Raw genomic sequence first — 14818 nt, 5'->3', positions numbered from 1 at the left:
AGATATTCAGCTAGAACTAGCAGACATACAGAAGTCACCAAGAACCAACACCAGCTGACTTACAGTCAGTCAGCAAGAACCGGCAGACATGAACAGTCAGAACCAGCAGGCAGGCAGACATTCAGACAGAACCAGTAGGCAGACAAACATTCAGACACAACCAACAGATTTACAGACAGTCAGACAAGGACAGTAGTCAGGCAAACAACAGAGATACAGACAGTCAGCAAGACTCAGCAGACATACAGTCAGCCAACAAGAAGTCAGTCAGTAAGAACCAGCATGCATACACAGTCAGGCAGAACCCGGTTACATACAGTCAGTCGGCAAGTATCAGCTGACATACAGACAGCAAGAACCAGCAAGCAGATAACAGCTACACAGAAACAGGAGATAGTAATACAGTCGGGCAGAGAGAGAGAGAGAGAGAGAGAGAGAGAGAGAGAGTTTGTCATTTCACGGATACTGACTAAATGGATAAACTCGAAATGCATTTTAGGTCTTGCACCTACCAATGGGGAGAGGAGAGGGTGCTTCTTCCAAGCCTGCCCCCTGACCCCTCTCCCCCTACCCCACAAACGAAGATAATAATAATAATGATAATAATAAAAAGCGAAATGCTTCCAACTCTGGCTAAAAATTCCTTCTTCCCATATCACTAGTCCCCAATTAAGGCCCCAGGGGTCGATATCCCCTCCTGGCCGGCCTCTCAGGCCACATGAGGATGCAGAGACAACCAGTGGCGTCTTATCAGATTTTCTTTTGCGGGAGGTGGGGGCCCGAGTGGGGGCCAAAGATTTAGAACTTATGGTTAGGGCTCATCCTATCTGGTAGGGGTAGGGGGGGGGGGGGCTGCTGTAAGCATCCCCCCCCACCCTCGCCGCGAGAATCTTTTTGGAGCATTTTGAAGCCCTATAAGATTCGCCATGGGGTGAACTATTATTATTATTATTATTATTATTATTATTATTATTATTATTATTATTATTTCAAGTCTTAGGGGGAGGCCATCGGTGTCTTGAGGGGGCAAGTGCTCCCCTCCCCTCCAAGTCTCACCCAAATGACGCCCCTAGAGAAACCAACCTATTTGTCTTAAAAAAAAGTATTAAAAAATCCAGCGGACTTTGCCTCTGTTAGAAGTTATATTGTCACTATCTGTTTTTGTGGATCTGCAGAGAAGGATGATAGTAAGAGTAATATTTCTAAAAGATATTGTAAGAATGATAAAGATAATTATAACAATAATATATATTTTACTTTGAAAACATTAAATTGAAAGTGAAGACTTTCATTCCAGTTTATCGAATATTTACAATAATTGATGGTTATCAACAGTGTTGGTCACGAATGAGATGAAGAGAAAAAGTTAAACATTTTATTTATAAATTATTATTATTATTATTTATTTTTGGGTCTATCACAGTCCTCCAGTTCGACTGGGTAGTAATTATAGTGTGGTGTTCCGGGTTGCATCCTGCCTTCTTAGGAGTCCATCACTTTTCTTACTACGTGCGCCGTTTCTAGAATCACACTCTTCTGCATGAGTCCTGGAGCTACTTCAGCCTCTAGTTTTTCTAGATTCCTTTTCAAGGATCTTGGGATCGTACCTAGTGTTCCTATGATTATGGATACAATTTCCACTGGCATATCCCATATCCTTCTTATTTCTATTTTCAGGTCTTTATTATTATTATTATTATTGTACTAGCACCTTTCAAAACCAGTAGTAATAAAGACAAAAGGGATAAAAATAGTGATAATAATTACAAAAAGGATAATAATAATAATAATAATAATAATAATAATAATAATAATAATAATAATAATAATAATAATAATAATAATAAACTGAAATAACCATCATTATTATTCAGGAGATGAAATCTATGCATGTGAAGGAAGCCCACAGAGGTCATTAAGTTGCAATTCCAGCTTCCAAAGAATATAATGCTCATTAGGAAGAAGTAAGAGGAGGTAAAGGGAAATATAGGAAGAGATCCCACCTATTAAGAAAATCAGTAATTAATAGATAAATAATAAATTACTACAGATAATAATGTATTAAATGTTAGGAGGACAGTATTAGGGTAACAATGCATTGCGTCTCCGATTGAACGTCTGGAGTTCCAATATGTTTATGGTTTTTAATGAGATAGAGAGAGAGAGAGAGAGAGAGAGAGAGAGAGAGAGAGAGAGAGAGAGAGAGAAGAATAATTTCGTTGCTATAGGCAGTCAGAGATCAAAAACATCATGACTACAATCTCCGTTTCATAAAAAAAAAAAAAAAAAAAAATTATGTTCCCAAAGATTTGGGAGCTATGACCTAACGACGCGTGGGCCAGAACATGTCACTAATTAGAAGGTAATTACCCTTGCTATGATATTTCTCTACTGAGTGTACTAATTATGTAAAGGCCACAAGTTTAGAAACTTCCATTCTCAAAGTTGAGTAACATTTCCCCTCTTCCAGCCTCAATCCTACACTTCCCAGGCATTCCTCCCTGCCCACCCAACCCCACGACCCCCCCCCCCCCCGCCAAAAAAAAAAATCCAATATATCTGCCAACTTCCCAAGCAATTACAATTGTTATCTCCGTCAAAGATAATAAGTTACACATTCGATTTGCCTGCCACCTATCTGTCTGGAAGCCTGTTTCTCTGTTGACAAAATTACTTGAAAACTAATAAAGAAATTTTGATTTGATTTTTTTAAAACTGTCCTTGAGAGAGTTCCTGGAATCGGCTATTATTATTATTATTATTATTATTATTATTATTATTATTATTATTATTATTATTATGGCATTGAAAGGATAGTCAAATTAAATTGTACCATGTGTGTACAAGGCAGCCTATCGAATAAGTCTAGAAATTAGTGGTTTAATCGCTGTTGCCATATTGGTCGCTTGCAATTTTTTACTCCACTTCCGAGTTTGCCACGTGCTTCCGGGCGCGTCGGTTTTACAGCGTACTATAAGCATTCATGGCTTTAGAACTAAAAAAAAAAAAAAAAAAAAAAAAAAAATCCTACAATAACATAAAATAAAAATTAATGGTCTCATTTTGAATGAGGTTAAAACAGCTTCAATAACCCAAATGACTCTCTCTCTCTCCAACGCTTTCCATCTTCCTTCCAGTCAAAATATGTCAGGCTTCCAGGAAAGCGCAAATTGCGTAATTAATAACTTCCAGCCTTTAACACATATGTTAGCTATTAGCAAAACGAATTGTCACATTAATTTCATGGTGGCTGGAAATAGTCACAGGAAAAATAGTTACAGAAAAAAGTCACAATTTTGGCTAGGAAAAAAGTCGTAGGAAAAAAAGACGCATTACTTTCATAGTGGCCGGAAATAAAGTCACATAAAAAACAGTCACAGAAAAAAAAGTCACAATTTTGGCTGGCAAAAAATTTGCAGGAAAAAAGTCACATTAATTTCAGAGTGGCCGGAAATAAAGTCAGTAAAAATATTAACAGAAAAAAAGTAAGAATTTTACCTAGAAAAAAAATCGCAGGAAGAAAAGTCACGTTAATTTCATAGTGGTCGGAAATAAAGTCACAGGAAAAATAGTTAAGGAAAAAAGTCACAATTTTGGCTCGGAAAAAAGTCGCAGGAAAAAAGTCATTAATTTCATCGTGGTCGGAAATAGTCACAGGAAAAATAGTCACAGAAAAAAGGTCACAATTTTGGCTAGGAAAAAAGTCACAGGGAAAAAAGTTACAGGGAAAAAAGTCACAGGGAAAAAAGTCACAGGGAAAAAAGTCATATTAATTTCATAGTGGTCGGAAATGAAGTCACAGGAGAAATAGTCACATAAAAAAGTCACAATCTTGGCAAGGAAAAGTCACATGAAAAAAGTCACATTAATTTCATAGTGGTCGGAAATAAAATCACAGGAAAAAATTCTCATTATTTTTATGATAGATTTTTTTAGTTTTATGTTTTTCCCGGTGAACCCCAACGGGCATTGTACTAAACTCTCCTTTGCAAAAGGTGGATACATAGATGCATACCCGGTAAAAAAAAAAAAAAAAAAAAAAAAAAAAACTTGAGGGCCATTATTTAGGAAAGATTAATGTGACTATTTTTTGACTGAGAAATTTATTTACATTTTTGTTTTAACCTGGATTTGATTTCAGGACATCACATGAAAAGCGGATCGCAACACAAAATCGACATCATTGAGGAATTTAATAAAACCAAAAGACCAGCTCAAATACCAACATGAAATATGCAATAACAATCCTCTCTCGCGTCAGTGATGTCTGGCCTCTGCATCGAGAGAGAGTTATATACTTCTAAACCTCGATCATGCAGGAATACGCGTTGTTGACATTGCACTATTTACCGAGGCTGAATTGCAAAACGGAGATTTGGCATTGTTTACGAAAGCTCAGGACCACGATTCGCCCGTGTGCAGGTTACTGATAACAGCGCGAGGAATATTTACGTCTTAGAAATGTCCAAACATTCGCAGCGGAAAACTGGAAACTGGAAAGATGAAAACGTTTAAAAAATGCGCGGAAGTTTCTTTGGCTCAATCGAGATTTCTGTCAGGTGGTGGCCTGTGTTGTTGGTACCTACAGCTGTGCCAGAAGTACGATGATGGCTAACTTTAACTTTAAATAAGATGAAAAAAAAAAAAAAGTACTGAGGCTAGGGGGCTGTAATTTAGTATGTTTGGTAATTGGAGGGTGAATGACCAACATGCCAATTTACTTTTATACAGATGAATATTGGTCCGTAAGTCTATAAGTGAATGTACTTTTATGCGGACGAATATTGGTCTGTAAGTCTATAAGTGAATATACTTTTATACGGACGAATATTGGTCTATAAGTCTATAAGTGAATGTACTTTTATACAGACGAATCTTGCTCAATAAATTTATAACTGCATAATAAAACCTCTATGGAGGCAACTTATAATATATTACTATAATATTTGTATAGTATATCCTTCTCTTCTATACGCGTTTTCATAATTAGTTTGTTGCTGCAGTATGAGTTTGCTTTGCGATATATAGCCAAACTAGCTACTTAATAATAATAATAATAATAATAATAATAATAATAATAATAATAATAATAATAATAAATATGTGGCGCCGTGGCAGAGTGGGTTAGGCCGTCAATTGACTGGTTAAGCAACATTGGGGCTGGTCAGTCGTTGGATAGGTGACCGCTCTCATCGGCGTTGATTCCTTGGGAAAGGATCTTTACCATAATTTCCTCAGTCTATTCAGCTGTAAATGAGTACCTATTCCTGATGGGGTAGGGTCCAGCTATGGGTTAAATAGCAAAACTCAGCAATGATGGAAAGAAACGAAGGATTAAACGACAATGACGTAAATGGAACCTCTGGCAACAGAGGAGCTTCGTCTGGCAGCCAGGGATTCAACCCAAATGAAGGGAAAGACGGTCAGGTACTTGGAGGTCGTCATCCAGCAACTGACCACTACAACGACAGTAACCAACAACCAGAGACTGGAGCTACAGAAGCAAACCAGAGGAAGAAATGGACAAGAGAAGAAAATAAGGAAATATGGAGATGCTACATCAGAAGCAACCCGACGGAAAGAGGATATAGAAGAAGGTTGGTCAACATCTGGAATGAGAGGAATAACACCCCCCAAACAGAGTAGAGGCTGGCAGACCAAGTAAGGAACATAAAGAAAAACAACTGGCTCTCCCCAACAGAAAGAAAGGAAGTGGAAAGGGAAATGACACATGGCAACGAATTACAAAAAGACGAACTGAGAGACAATGCTACTGAAGACGACAGGGATGATGAGGTATCAAACAACGACACACGATGAAACACCGTCGAAGTAACAGAGAGGACGGAATGGGTAGAAAAGATCAGACAATGGATGAAGCCAGATACAGAGAGAACAAAGATATCCCCATGAAAGCCTACAACACCAAGAAATTAAGGGAGAAAACAAGTGAGGTCAATGAAATAATGAGACTAATACACACCACCAATATTACAGAAACAAATAACTTGACGTATGCAGGAGAGAGATTAGTAGCAGAACTGATGGGGATACGAACACCAACACCACCAGCACAACCAACCCAACAGAAACCAAAACAGCAACCGCCTTGGAAAAGGCACCTGGAAAAGGAAATCATGGTGATGAGATCGGACTTGAGTAAACTGAAAGAGATGACAGAAAAAAGGCTAAGAAGCAAGAAAACAAGGGAGGAACTGAACGAGAAATACAAAGTACAGGAGAAGGGACTAAACAACACAATAGAAGATGTAAAACAGAGGCTTAAGGCCAAAGCACATAAGATGCAACGGTACATGAACAGGAATAAGGGATATCAACAGAACAAACTATTCGGAACCAACCAGAAAAGACTATACAGCCAACTGAGAGGGGAAGACAACACCAAGAAATTCCTGAAGCTGAACCAAGTAAGAGACTCTGGGAAAACATCTAAAGCAATCTGGTATCACACAACAAACATGCAACATGGCTCCAGGAAGTCAAGGCTGAAAGAAACAGGGAGAATAAAACAAAGATTCACTGACATCACGATAGACACAGTCAGACACCAACTAAAGAAAATGCCCAACTGGAAAGCCCCAGGTCCCGATGAGGTCCATGGATACTGGCTCAAAAACTTCAAGGCCCTACACCCACGAATAGCAGAACAACTCCAGCATTGCATCACAAATCACCATGCACCTAATGGATGACCACAGGAAGAACATCCTTAGTCCAGAAAGACATGAGTAAGGGAAATATAGCCAGTAACTATAGGCCTATCACCTGCCTACTAATAATGTGGAAGTTACTAACAGGTATCATCAGCGAAAGGCTACACAACTACCTAGAGGATACAAACACCATCCCCCACCAACAGAAAGGCTGCAGAAGGATGTGTAGGGGCACAAAAGACCAGCTCCTGATAGACAAAATGGTAATGAAAAACAGTAAGAGAAGGAAAACAAACCAAAGCATGGAATGGATAGACTATAAGAAAGCCTTCGACATGGTACCACACACATGGCTAATAGAATGCCTGAAAATATATGGGGCAGAGGAAAACACCATCAGCTTCCTCAAAAATACAATGCGCAACTAAAATACAAAACTTACAAGCTCTGTAATAACACTAGCAGAGGTTAATATCAGGAGAGGGATCTTCCAGGGCGACTCACTGTCCCCACTACTCTTCGTAGTAGCCACAAAAGACCAGCTCCTGATAGACAAAATGGTAATGAAAAACAGTAAGAGAAGGAAAACAAACCTAAGCATGGAATGGATAGACTATAAGAAAGCCTTCGACATGGTACCACACACATGGCTAATAGAATGCCTGAAAATATATGGGGCAGAGGAAAACACCATCAGCTTCCTCAAAAATACAATGCGCAACTAAAATACAAAACTTACAAGCTCTGTAATAACACTAGCAGAGGTTAATATCAGGAGAGGGATCTTCCAGGGCGACTCAATGTCCCCACTACTCTTCGTAGTAGCCATGGTTCCCATGACAAAAGTACTGCAGAAGATGGATGCTGGGTACCAACTCAAGAAAAGAGGCAACAGAATTAACCATCTGATGTTCATGGACGACATCAATGTGTATGGTAAGAGCATCAAGGAAATAGATACCCTAATCCAGACTGTAAGGATAGTATCTGGGGACATCAGGATGGAGTTTGGAATAGAAAAATGCGCCTTAGTCAACATACACAAAGGCAAAGTAACAAGGACTGAAGGGATAAAGCTACCAGATGGGAACAACATCAAGCACATAGATGAGTTGGGATACAAATACCTAGTAATAATGGAAGGAGGGGATATAAAACATCAAGAGATGAAGGACACGATCAGGAAAGAATATATGCAGAGACTCAAGGCGATACTCAAGTCAAAACTCAACTCCGGAAATATGATAAAAGACATAAACACATGGGCAGTGCCAGTAATCAGATACAGTGCAGGAATAGTGGAATGGATGACGGCAGAACTCCGCAGCATAGACCAGAAAACCAGGAAACATATGACAATACTCAAAGCACTGCACCCAAGAGCAAATACGAAAGGAAGGAGGGAGGGGACTACTAAGCATAGAGGACTGCGTCAACATCGAGAACAGAGCACTGGGGCAATATATGAAGACCAATGAAGACAAGTGGCTCAAGAGTGCATGGGAAGAAGGACTGATAAAAGTAGAATAAAACCCAGAATTATGCAGAGACAGGAGAATGACAAGCAGAACAGAGGACTGGCGCAACAAACCAATGCACAGACAATACATGAGACAGACTAAAGAACTAGCCAGCGATGACACATGGCAATGGCTACTGAGGGGAGAGCTCAAGAGGTAAACTGAAGGAATGATAACAGCGGCACAAGATCAGGCCCTAAGAAAAGATGGAAATAACATCTCTCCCATATGTAGGAAGTGCAATACGAAAAATGAAACCATAAACCACATATCAAACAAATGTCAGGCACTTGCACAGAACCCGTACAAAAAGAGGCATGATTCAGTAGCAAAAACCCTCCACTGGAGCCTGTGCAAGAAACATCAGCTACCTTGCAGTAATAAGTTGTACGAACACCAACCTGAAGGAGTGATAGAAAACGATCAGGCAAAGATCCTCTGGGACTATGGTATCAGAACAGATAGGGTGATACGTGCAAATAGACCAGACATGACGTTGATTGACAAAATCAAGAAGAAAGTATCACTCATAGATGTTGCAATAACATGGGACACCAGAGTTGAAGAGAAAGAAAGGGAAAAAGTGGATAAGTATCAAGACCTGAAAATAGAAATAAGAAGGCTATTGGATATGCCAGTGGAAATTGTACCCATAATCATAGGAACACTAGGCACGATCCCAAGATCCCTGAAAAGGAATCTGGAAAAACTAGAGGCTGAAGTAGCTCCAGGACTCATGCAGAAGAGTGTGATCCTAGAAACGGCGCACATAGTAAGTAAAGTGATGGACTCCTAAGGAGGCTGAATGCAACCCGGAACCCCACACTATAAATACCACCCAGTCGAATTAGAGGACTGTGATAGAGGAAAAAAAAAATAATAATAATGGTGAAAAAATCGACAGTGGTGTCAGTGTAAGTATATATTTTAGAAATATATATTTCTAAAATATACAATAAAATCAAATAATCAGAAAAAGATATCCACACTTACACAACTGTGGATTTCCTTGCCGTTTTAGTGACTCATGCTATTATGAGATTTTCATGAATAATAATAATAATAATAATAATAATAATAATAATAATAATAATAATAATAATAATAATAATAATAATAATGATAATAATAATAATAATAAGCCCAATCTCGGGTTGATGAACAAACTTCTCCGATAAAAAATATTATGCCTTTATTGACAATCACGCTTCGTAGTTAGTCGAGTTTAGTGGGTCGCCATCGAGACTTCCTACAATAATGATACTAACGATAACAGTGTTCATGACCTACTTTTGAAGTCTGAGAACCAAGATTATTTTCCTCTCTCCTAAATCGTGCCCGGAATAAGACTTCAGTCAATGAATCCTCGCTGAATTGGTGGACACGTTTCAATGAAGAAGAAGAAGAAGTCCCTGATAATGACAATAAACGAGAAATCCATAGGATGTCTTGTTTAATCTTTTCTTTCAGCTCCGAATTCGTGATTTTTTCCAGTGAGCGGCTCATTCCTTGGACGAGCAGCAGTGTTATTTCTGACATCCTAGTGCGACGGTCGACTTTGAATCTTTGAAGAGTCGAGTTTGTCAAAGCTCTTGATAAATTTCAAGATTAAAACTACTTTATACCAGGTTCACAATAATATCCAGTGGTGAATGATGATGGCTTTATAAAAACAACCGTTGCAATATCCAGTTCTCGATCTAGAGAAGAGAGACCTATTTCGAAGGAGGAATATTGATCGTTGCTAGGCAAGGAGGAGTTCAGAGGTATTATTTGAAATGTGTCTGTTTTCAACTGTGTATGGTTTTAGACTTCCGAGAACAGCAGTTACTGTGATTATCTGGAATTCAAGTTGACTATGAAACTAACCTTTTAGAAAATTGCAGTTCGCCTGATCTGAAATTCACTTGTGTTAAAGAAAGCGTCTTCGATATTTTTGTGCCAAAATGTTGACGAGTTTTCCATTGACTTTTTAAAAACCATCAGTGCACCTCACGGGGTGAACTGTAGGAATTTATGAAAGGTTCTTTGCAGCGTCCCTTCGGCCCTTAGTTGCAACCACTTTCGTTCCTTTTACTCTACTTCCTTTCATGTTCTCTCTCTCTTCCATTTTGCTATTCACCCTCTTCTAACAATTATGTCAAAGTGCAACTGGTTTGAGGTTTTCCTCCTGTTACATCTTTTAATCATACCTACTCTACATTTCCTTTCCAGCGCTGAAGGACCTCATAGGTCCCAGTGCTCTTGGCCTTTGGCCTAAACTCTATATTCCATTCTATTCCAAAACTTGATATAGTTTAGGGTTTCTTCACATAAGTAAATTAACATTTTTAATATTCGAGAATCGAACAAATGAATACGTTATCATGCTGTAGCGTTTCGTGAATGTAGATGAAATGATTGTTTTGGAATTCGTCTAAAAGTTGGTTCTGCATAACAGAGGAAGACATTTCCATTTTATTAACTGAATGAACAGATATGTTGTCATTGTTTTTGTTGTTATTTTTGTAGTTGATGGTAATATCTGTTGTTGATAGTAATATCTGTTTAATTTTTTTCCATTTTTGTAGTTGACGGTAATATCTTTTTAATTTTTTGTTGTTGTTTTTGTAGTTGATAGTAATATCTGTTTTTTTTTTTTTTTTTTTTTTTTTTTTTTTTTTTTTTTTGTAGTTGATAGTAATATCTGTTAAATGTTTTGTTATTTTTGTAGTTGATAGTGATATCTGTTTAATTCTTTTTTCATTTTTATAGTTAATGGCAGTATCTGTTTAATTTTTTTTTCATTTTTGTAGTTAATGGCAATATCTGTTTAATTTTTAGGTTATTTTTGTAGTTGATAGTAATATAGTTTTAATTTTTGATTTTTGCTTTTTGTTTCCGTTATGTCTGTAATATCTCTTCCACTCTCAATTTTGCTACTGTTTGCAATAATGATTTCAAACAATATCCTTTTTATTAAATTAAAAAAACAAAAATTCAAACTAGCGACTGCCTACTTGTAGATGGGGATTACACAGACTTCTGTACACGTAGATACTGAAACCTTTGTCCTTTCACAGAAATGTTCGAGCTATTCAGAGACAACCAGAGCGCTATCGACGAATTCCTGAGAAACAGAACACGTAAGACAACTGTCAGGTTTTATTGTTTATGGCGAATGGCTCTTCAGGCATTTAACTTAATATACAGGGTGTCCATAAAGTCCCAAAACTATTCTGAGCAATAATACTTGTAATGGTACTGAGACTTTATGGACACCCTGTATTTCCTTTATCAATTTAGATTTCTGAAAAAAAAAGTATTGTTCCGGCTTTGTCTGCCCGTCCGCATTTACTTCTGTCCGCTCTCAGATCTAAAACGCTACTGTGGCTAGAGGGCTGCAAATTGGTATGTTAATCATCCACCGTCCATTCATCAAATTTACCAAATTTCAGCCATCTACCCTCACTAGTTTGTGTTGTATTTAAGGTTAAAGGTAGCCATAACCGTGCGTCTGGCAACAATATAGGCCAGGCCACCACCGGGCCGTGGTTAAAATTTAATGGCCCGCGGCGCATACGGCATTATACCGAGATCACCGAAAGATAGATCTATTTTCGGTGGCCTTGATTATATAAGCTATTCAGAAAACTCGATTGCGCCGATGATACTTCCGCGGATTTTTTATTTGTTTAGTTTTTTTGCATTCAAAGAACTTCGGTTATATTCGATTACGGGACTTTTGATTTTACATTAATGTGATAGGTTCTATGCTTTTTCTGAAACCATTGTTTAGAATATCAATAGTGATTTCGAAGTTAAATATATATATATATATATATATATATATATATATATATAGTATATATATATATATATGTATATATATATATATATATATATATATATATATATATATATATAATATATATAAATATATATTATATAATATAATTACATATGATACATTATAGATGTATATGTTTATATGTATGTATATATCTTATCTATATAATATATTAGATATATATATATATAGATATATCTATATCTATATATATGTAACATATATACATAGATATATGTATATGTATATGTATGTATTTATGTTATCTATATTCATATCTATATCTCTATAAAATTTCTATATATATATTATATAATATATATATATATATAATATATATATATTATTATAATATATCTATAATATATTTATATTGTATGTATATATGACAATTATGTATACCACAGTTATATTCTTGTTCCATTTTATCACTCCCGTTGCGTGGAAATAATTGTTTCACTACTTCTTTTTAATTCTTGATCAACTCCATTGAAATAAATTGAATGCAAAGCCTTAATGATGTCAACAGTAATTTTTGCTCCCTTGTGTCCTCGTTTCTCGAAATTACAATAACAGCTTTTTCTTTCTGTCCCTTTCTATCTCACTTGAAGAGAAAGAACCTTTATTTCATGTTAACTTTTATTGCAGGTTATTTTTCCTCACTTTAGAGAATAAGTAAAAAATTAAAAAAGATTCTTTTGCTTTTTGTTTTGCCTCGTAAGGTAATAATAATAATAATATTTTCATGATATTTATTTTTAAATGCAGTCTTACCATGTTAGCTCAAACTAGAACCCTTTCATTTATAATTACTGCATAAATTTTTTGTCTTGATTTACTTAAAAGAATAATAAAAGCATTTCAAAAATGTTTATTTTCATATCGAGCTCTAACACATAAGAAAATACTAAAACTATTCTGTAATATTTCTCAATTTTGAGTCACATCTTACAGCAGTGGGAATACCAATAATATCCTAAGGTCATTTACTTTGCATTGAGTCCTATCCTCAAAATATAAGAGAGCACTACAAATATTTGGTAATATTTATCACTTTTGAGTCTTATCTTAAAGTAGTGGCTATACCAATAATATCTTGGCATCATTTGATTTATATAGTCTTGATTCTCTAGAGAATGGTAAAAGCATTTCAGCTTTATGAAAAATATTTCTTATTAAAATCCATGATCTCTTATTGTCTCCCTCTAAGTCAAAACATATTTAAGACATTATGATTAGTAAAAACTGGGCCACTTTTAATAACATTATTGATTTAAAATGACAAAAAGAGGACTAACTAAATATTCCAATATTAACAACATAAAATTTAAATTTATAAAAAGACGACTAAATAAATATTCCACCTTCCAGGATGGTTACCCACGCGAATTTCTTTGGCCATCATGGCCTGGTTCGGCTTCGTCAACCTGTATATGGTCAGGATCAACTTGTCAGTTGCAATCGTGGCGATGGTTAGGAGGAACACCACCAGTGGCGTTGCTGTCGCATGTGAATCTTCCCTTGGGGAGAGCGTCTCTGTATCCCTGCATAATGCAGATAATGGTAATTTTGTTAATCAAATTGGTTAAATCAACTGCGAGAGACAACAAGGCCTTTTTATCTGATAGTTCAAGCTCCTCGTCATATCTGGAATTTTATGAGAACATACTCTATATATATATATATATATATATATATATATATATATATATATATATATATATATATAAATATACGTAGGTACACACTCAAGATACCTCTACGATTGTTTGTATATGTACATATACATATATGGTATGTATATATATATATATATATATATATATATATATATATATATATATATATATATATATATATATATATATATATATATATATATAAATATATATATATATATATATTATATAAATATATATATAATATAATATAATAAACATATATATTATATATTATTATTATATATATAATTATATAATATATATTATAATATTTATAATGTATGTATGTATGTATGTATGAATGCATGTATGTATGTACTACATATACACGTCCTTTGATATGTAGATACTGTTCCTGATGCCAATTAAGAATGAAAATAAGTTCAGTCCACAAAATCTAATTCCTTGTCCCATACTCAGTATCTTCGCTGTACAATTTTATTACTACTGTACAATACGTACATCAGCATATCTTAGTAATTGGCTGATCTCTCTCTATCCGTAGATACATCGGAATACGTGTTGTCACAAGGAACTTATCAATTATCTACAGCCATCCCAACTGCACTAGATGAGGTAGGTAGGTGGTTCTGAAGCGTAAATCCTAAAACTAATTATATTTCCATATATTACATATCCTAATTCTGTATATATGTGCTTTGCTTATATATACATATGTTTACTTAATTATATATTTATTTATTCATGCACAATTAATTCCTTTCAAAGGGGCTCATAATAACGTGGTGTGAATAAATTCCGGTCCCTCTGCAAAAAAAAAAAAAATAAATAAATAAATAAATAAAAATAAAAAGTTGAATTCAAAATAAACCAGCATGAGTAATTTTGACGATATTTACTAATTTGGAAACGGTTTCATATATATATATATATATATATATATATATATATATATATATATATATATATATATATATATATATATATATATATATATATATATATTTACGTAGATACACATGTATGCATGTATGTACAGTATAAATGTGTGTGTATATATATATATATATGTATATATATATATATATATATATATATATATATATATAATAT

General features: G+C 35.2%; 1 protein-coding gene across 1 annotated transcript in view; it reads left to right on the top strand.

The window, feature by feature from the left end:
• Positions 1-9678: 9678 nt before the first annotated feature.
• The window catches only part of LOC135203056 (sialin-like), an 18022-nt gene continuing 12882 nt past the window's right edge, over positions 9679-14818 (top strand). The window contains exons 1-4 of the mRNA XM_064232653.1: positions 9679-9960; positions 11257-11319; positions 13395-13586; positions 14250-14320. Coding sequence (XP_064088723.1) covers positions 11259-11319; positions 13395-13586; positions 14250-14320 — 324 coding nt within the window. The 5' untranslated portion in view covers positions 9679-9960; positions 11257-11258. The remainder of the gene's footprint in view (positions 9961-11256; positions 11320-13394; positions 13587-14249; positions 14321-14818) is intronic.

This window comes from Macrobrachium nipponense, chromosome 33 (genome assembly GCF_015104395.2).
Source record: "Macrobrachium nipponense isolate FS-2020 chromosome 33, ASM1510439v2, whole genome shotgun sequence".
Classification (NCBI taxonomy): Eukaryota; Metazoa; Arthropoda; class Malacostraca; order Decapoda; family Palaemonidae; genus Macrobrachium; species Macrobrachium nipponense.
This window is presented reverse-complemented; position numbering and strand designations above follow the sequence as displayed.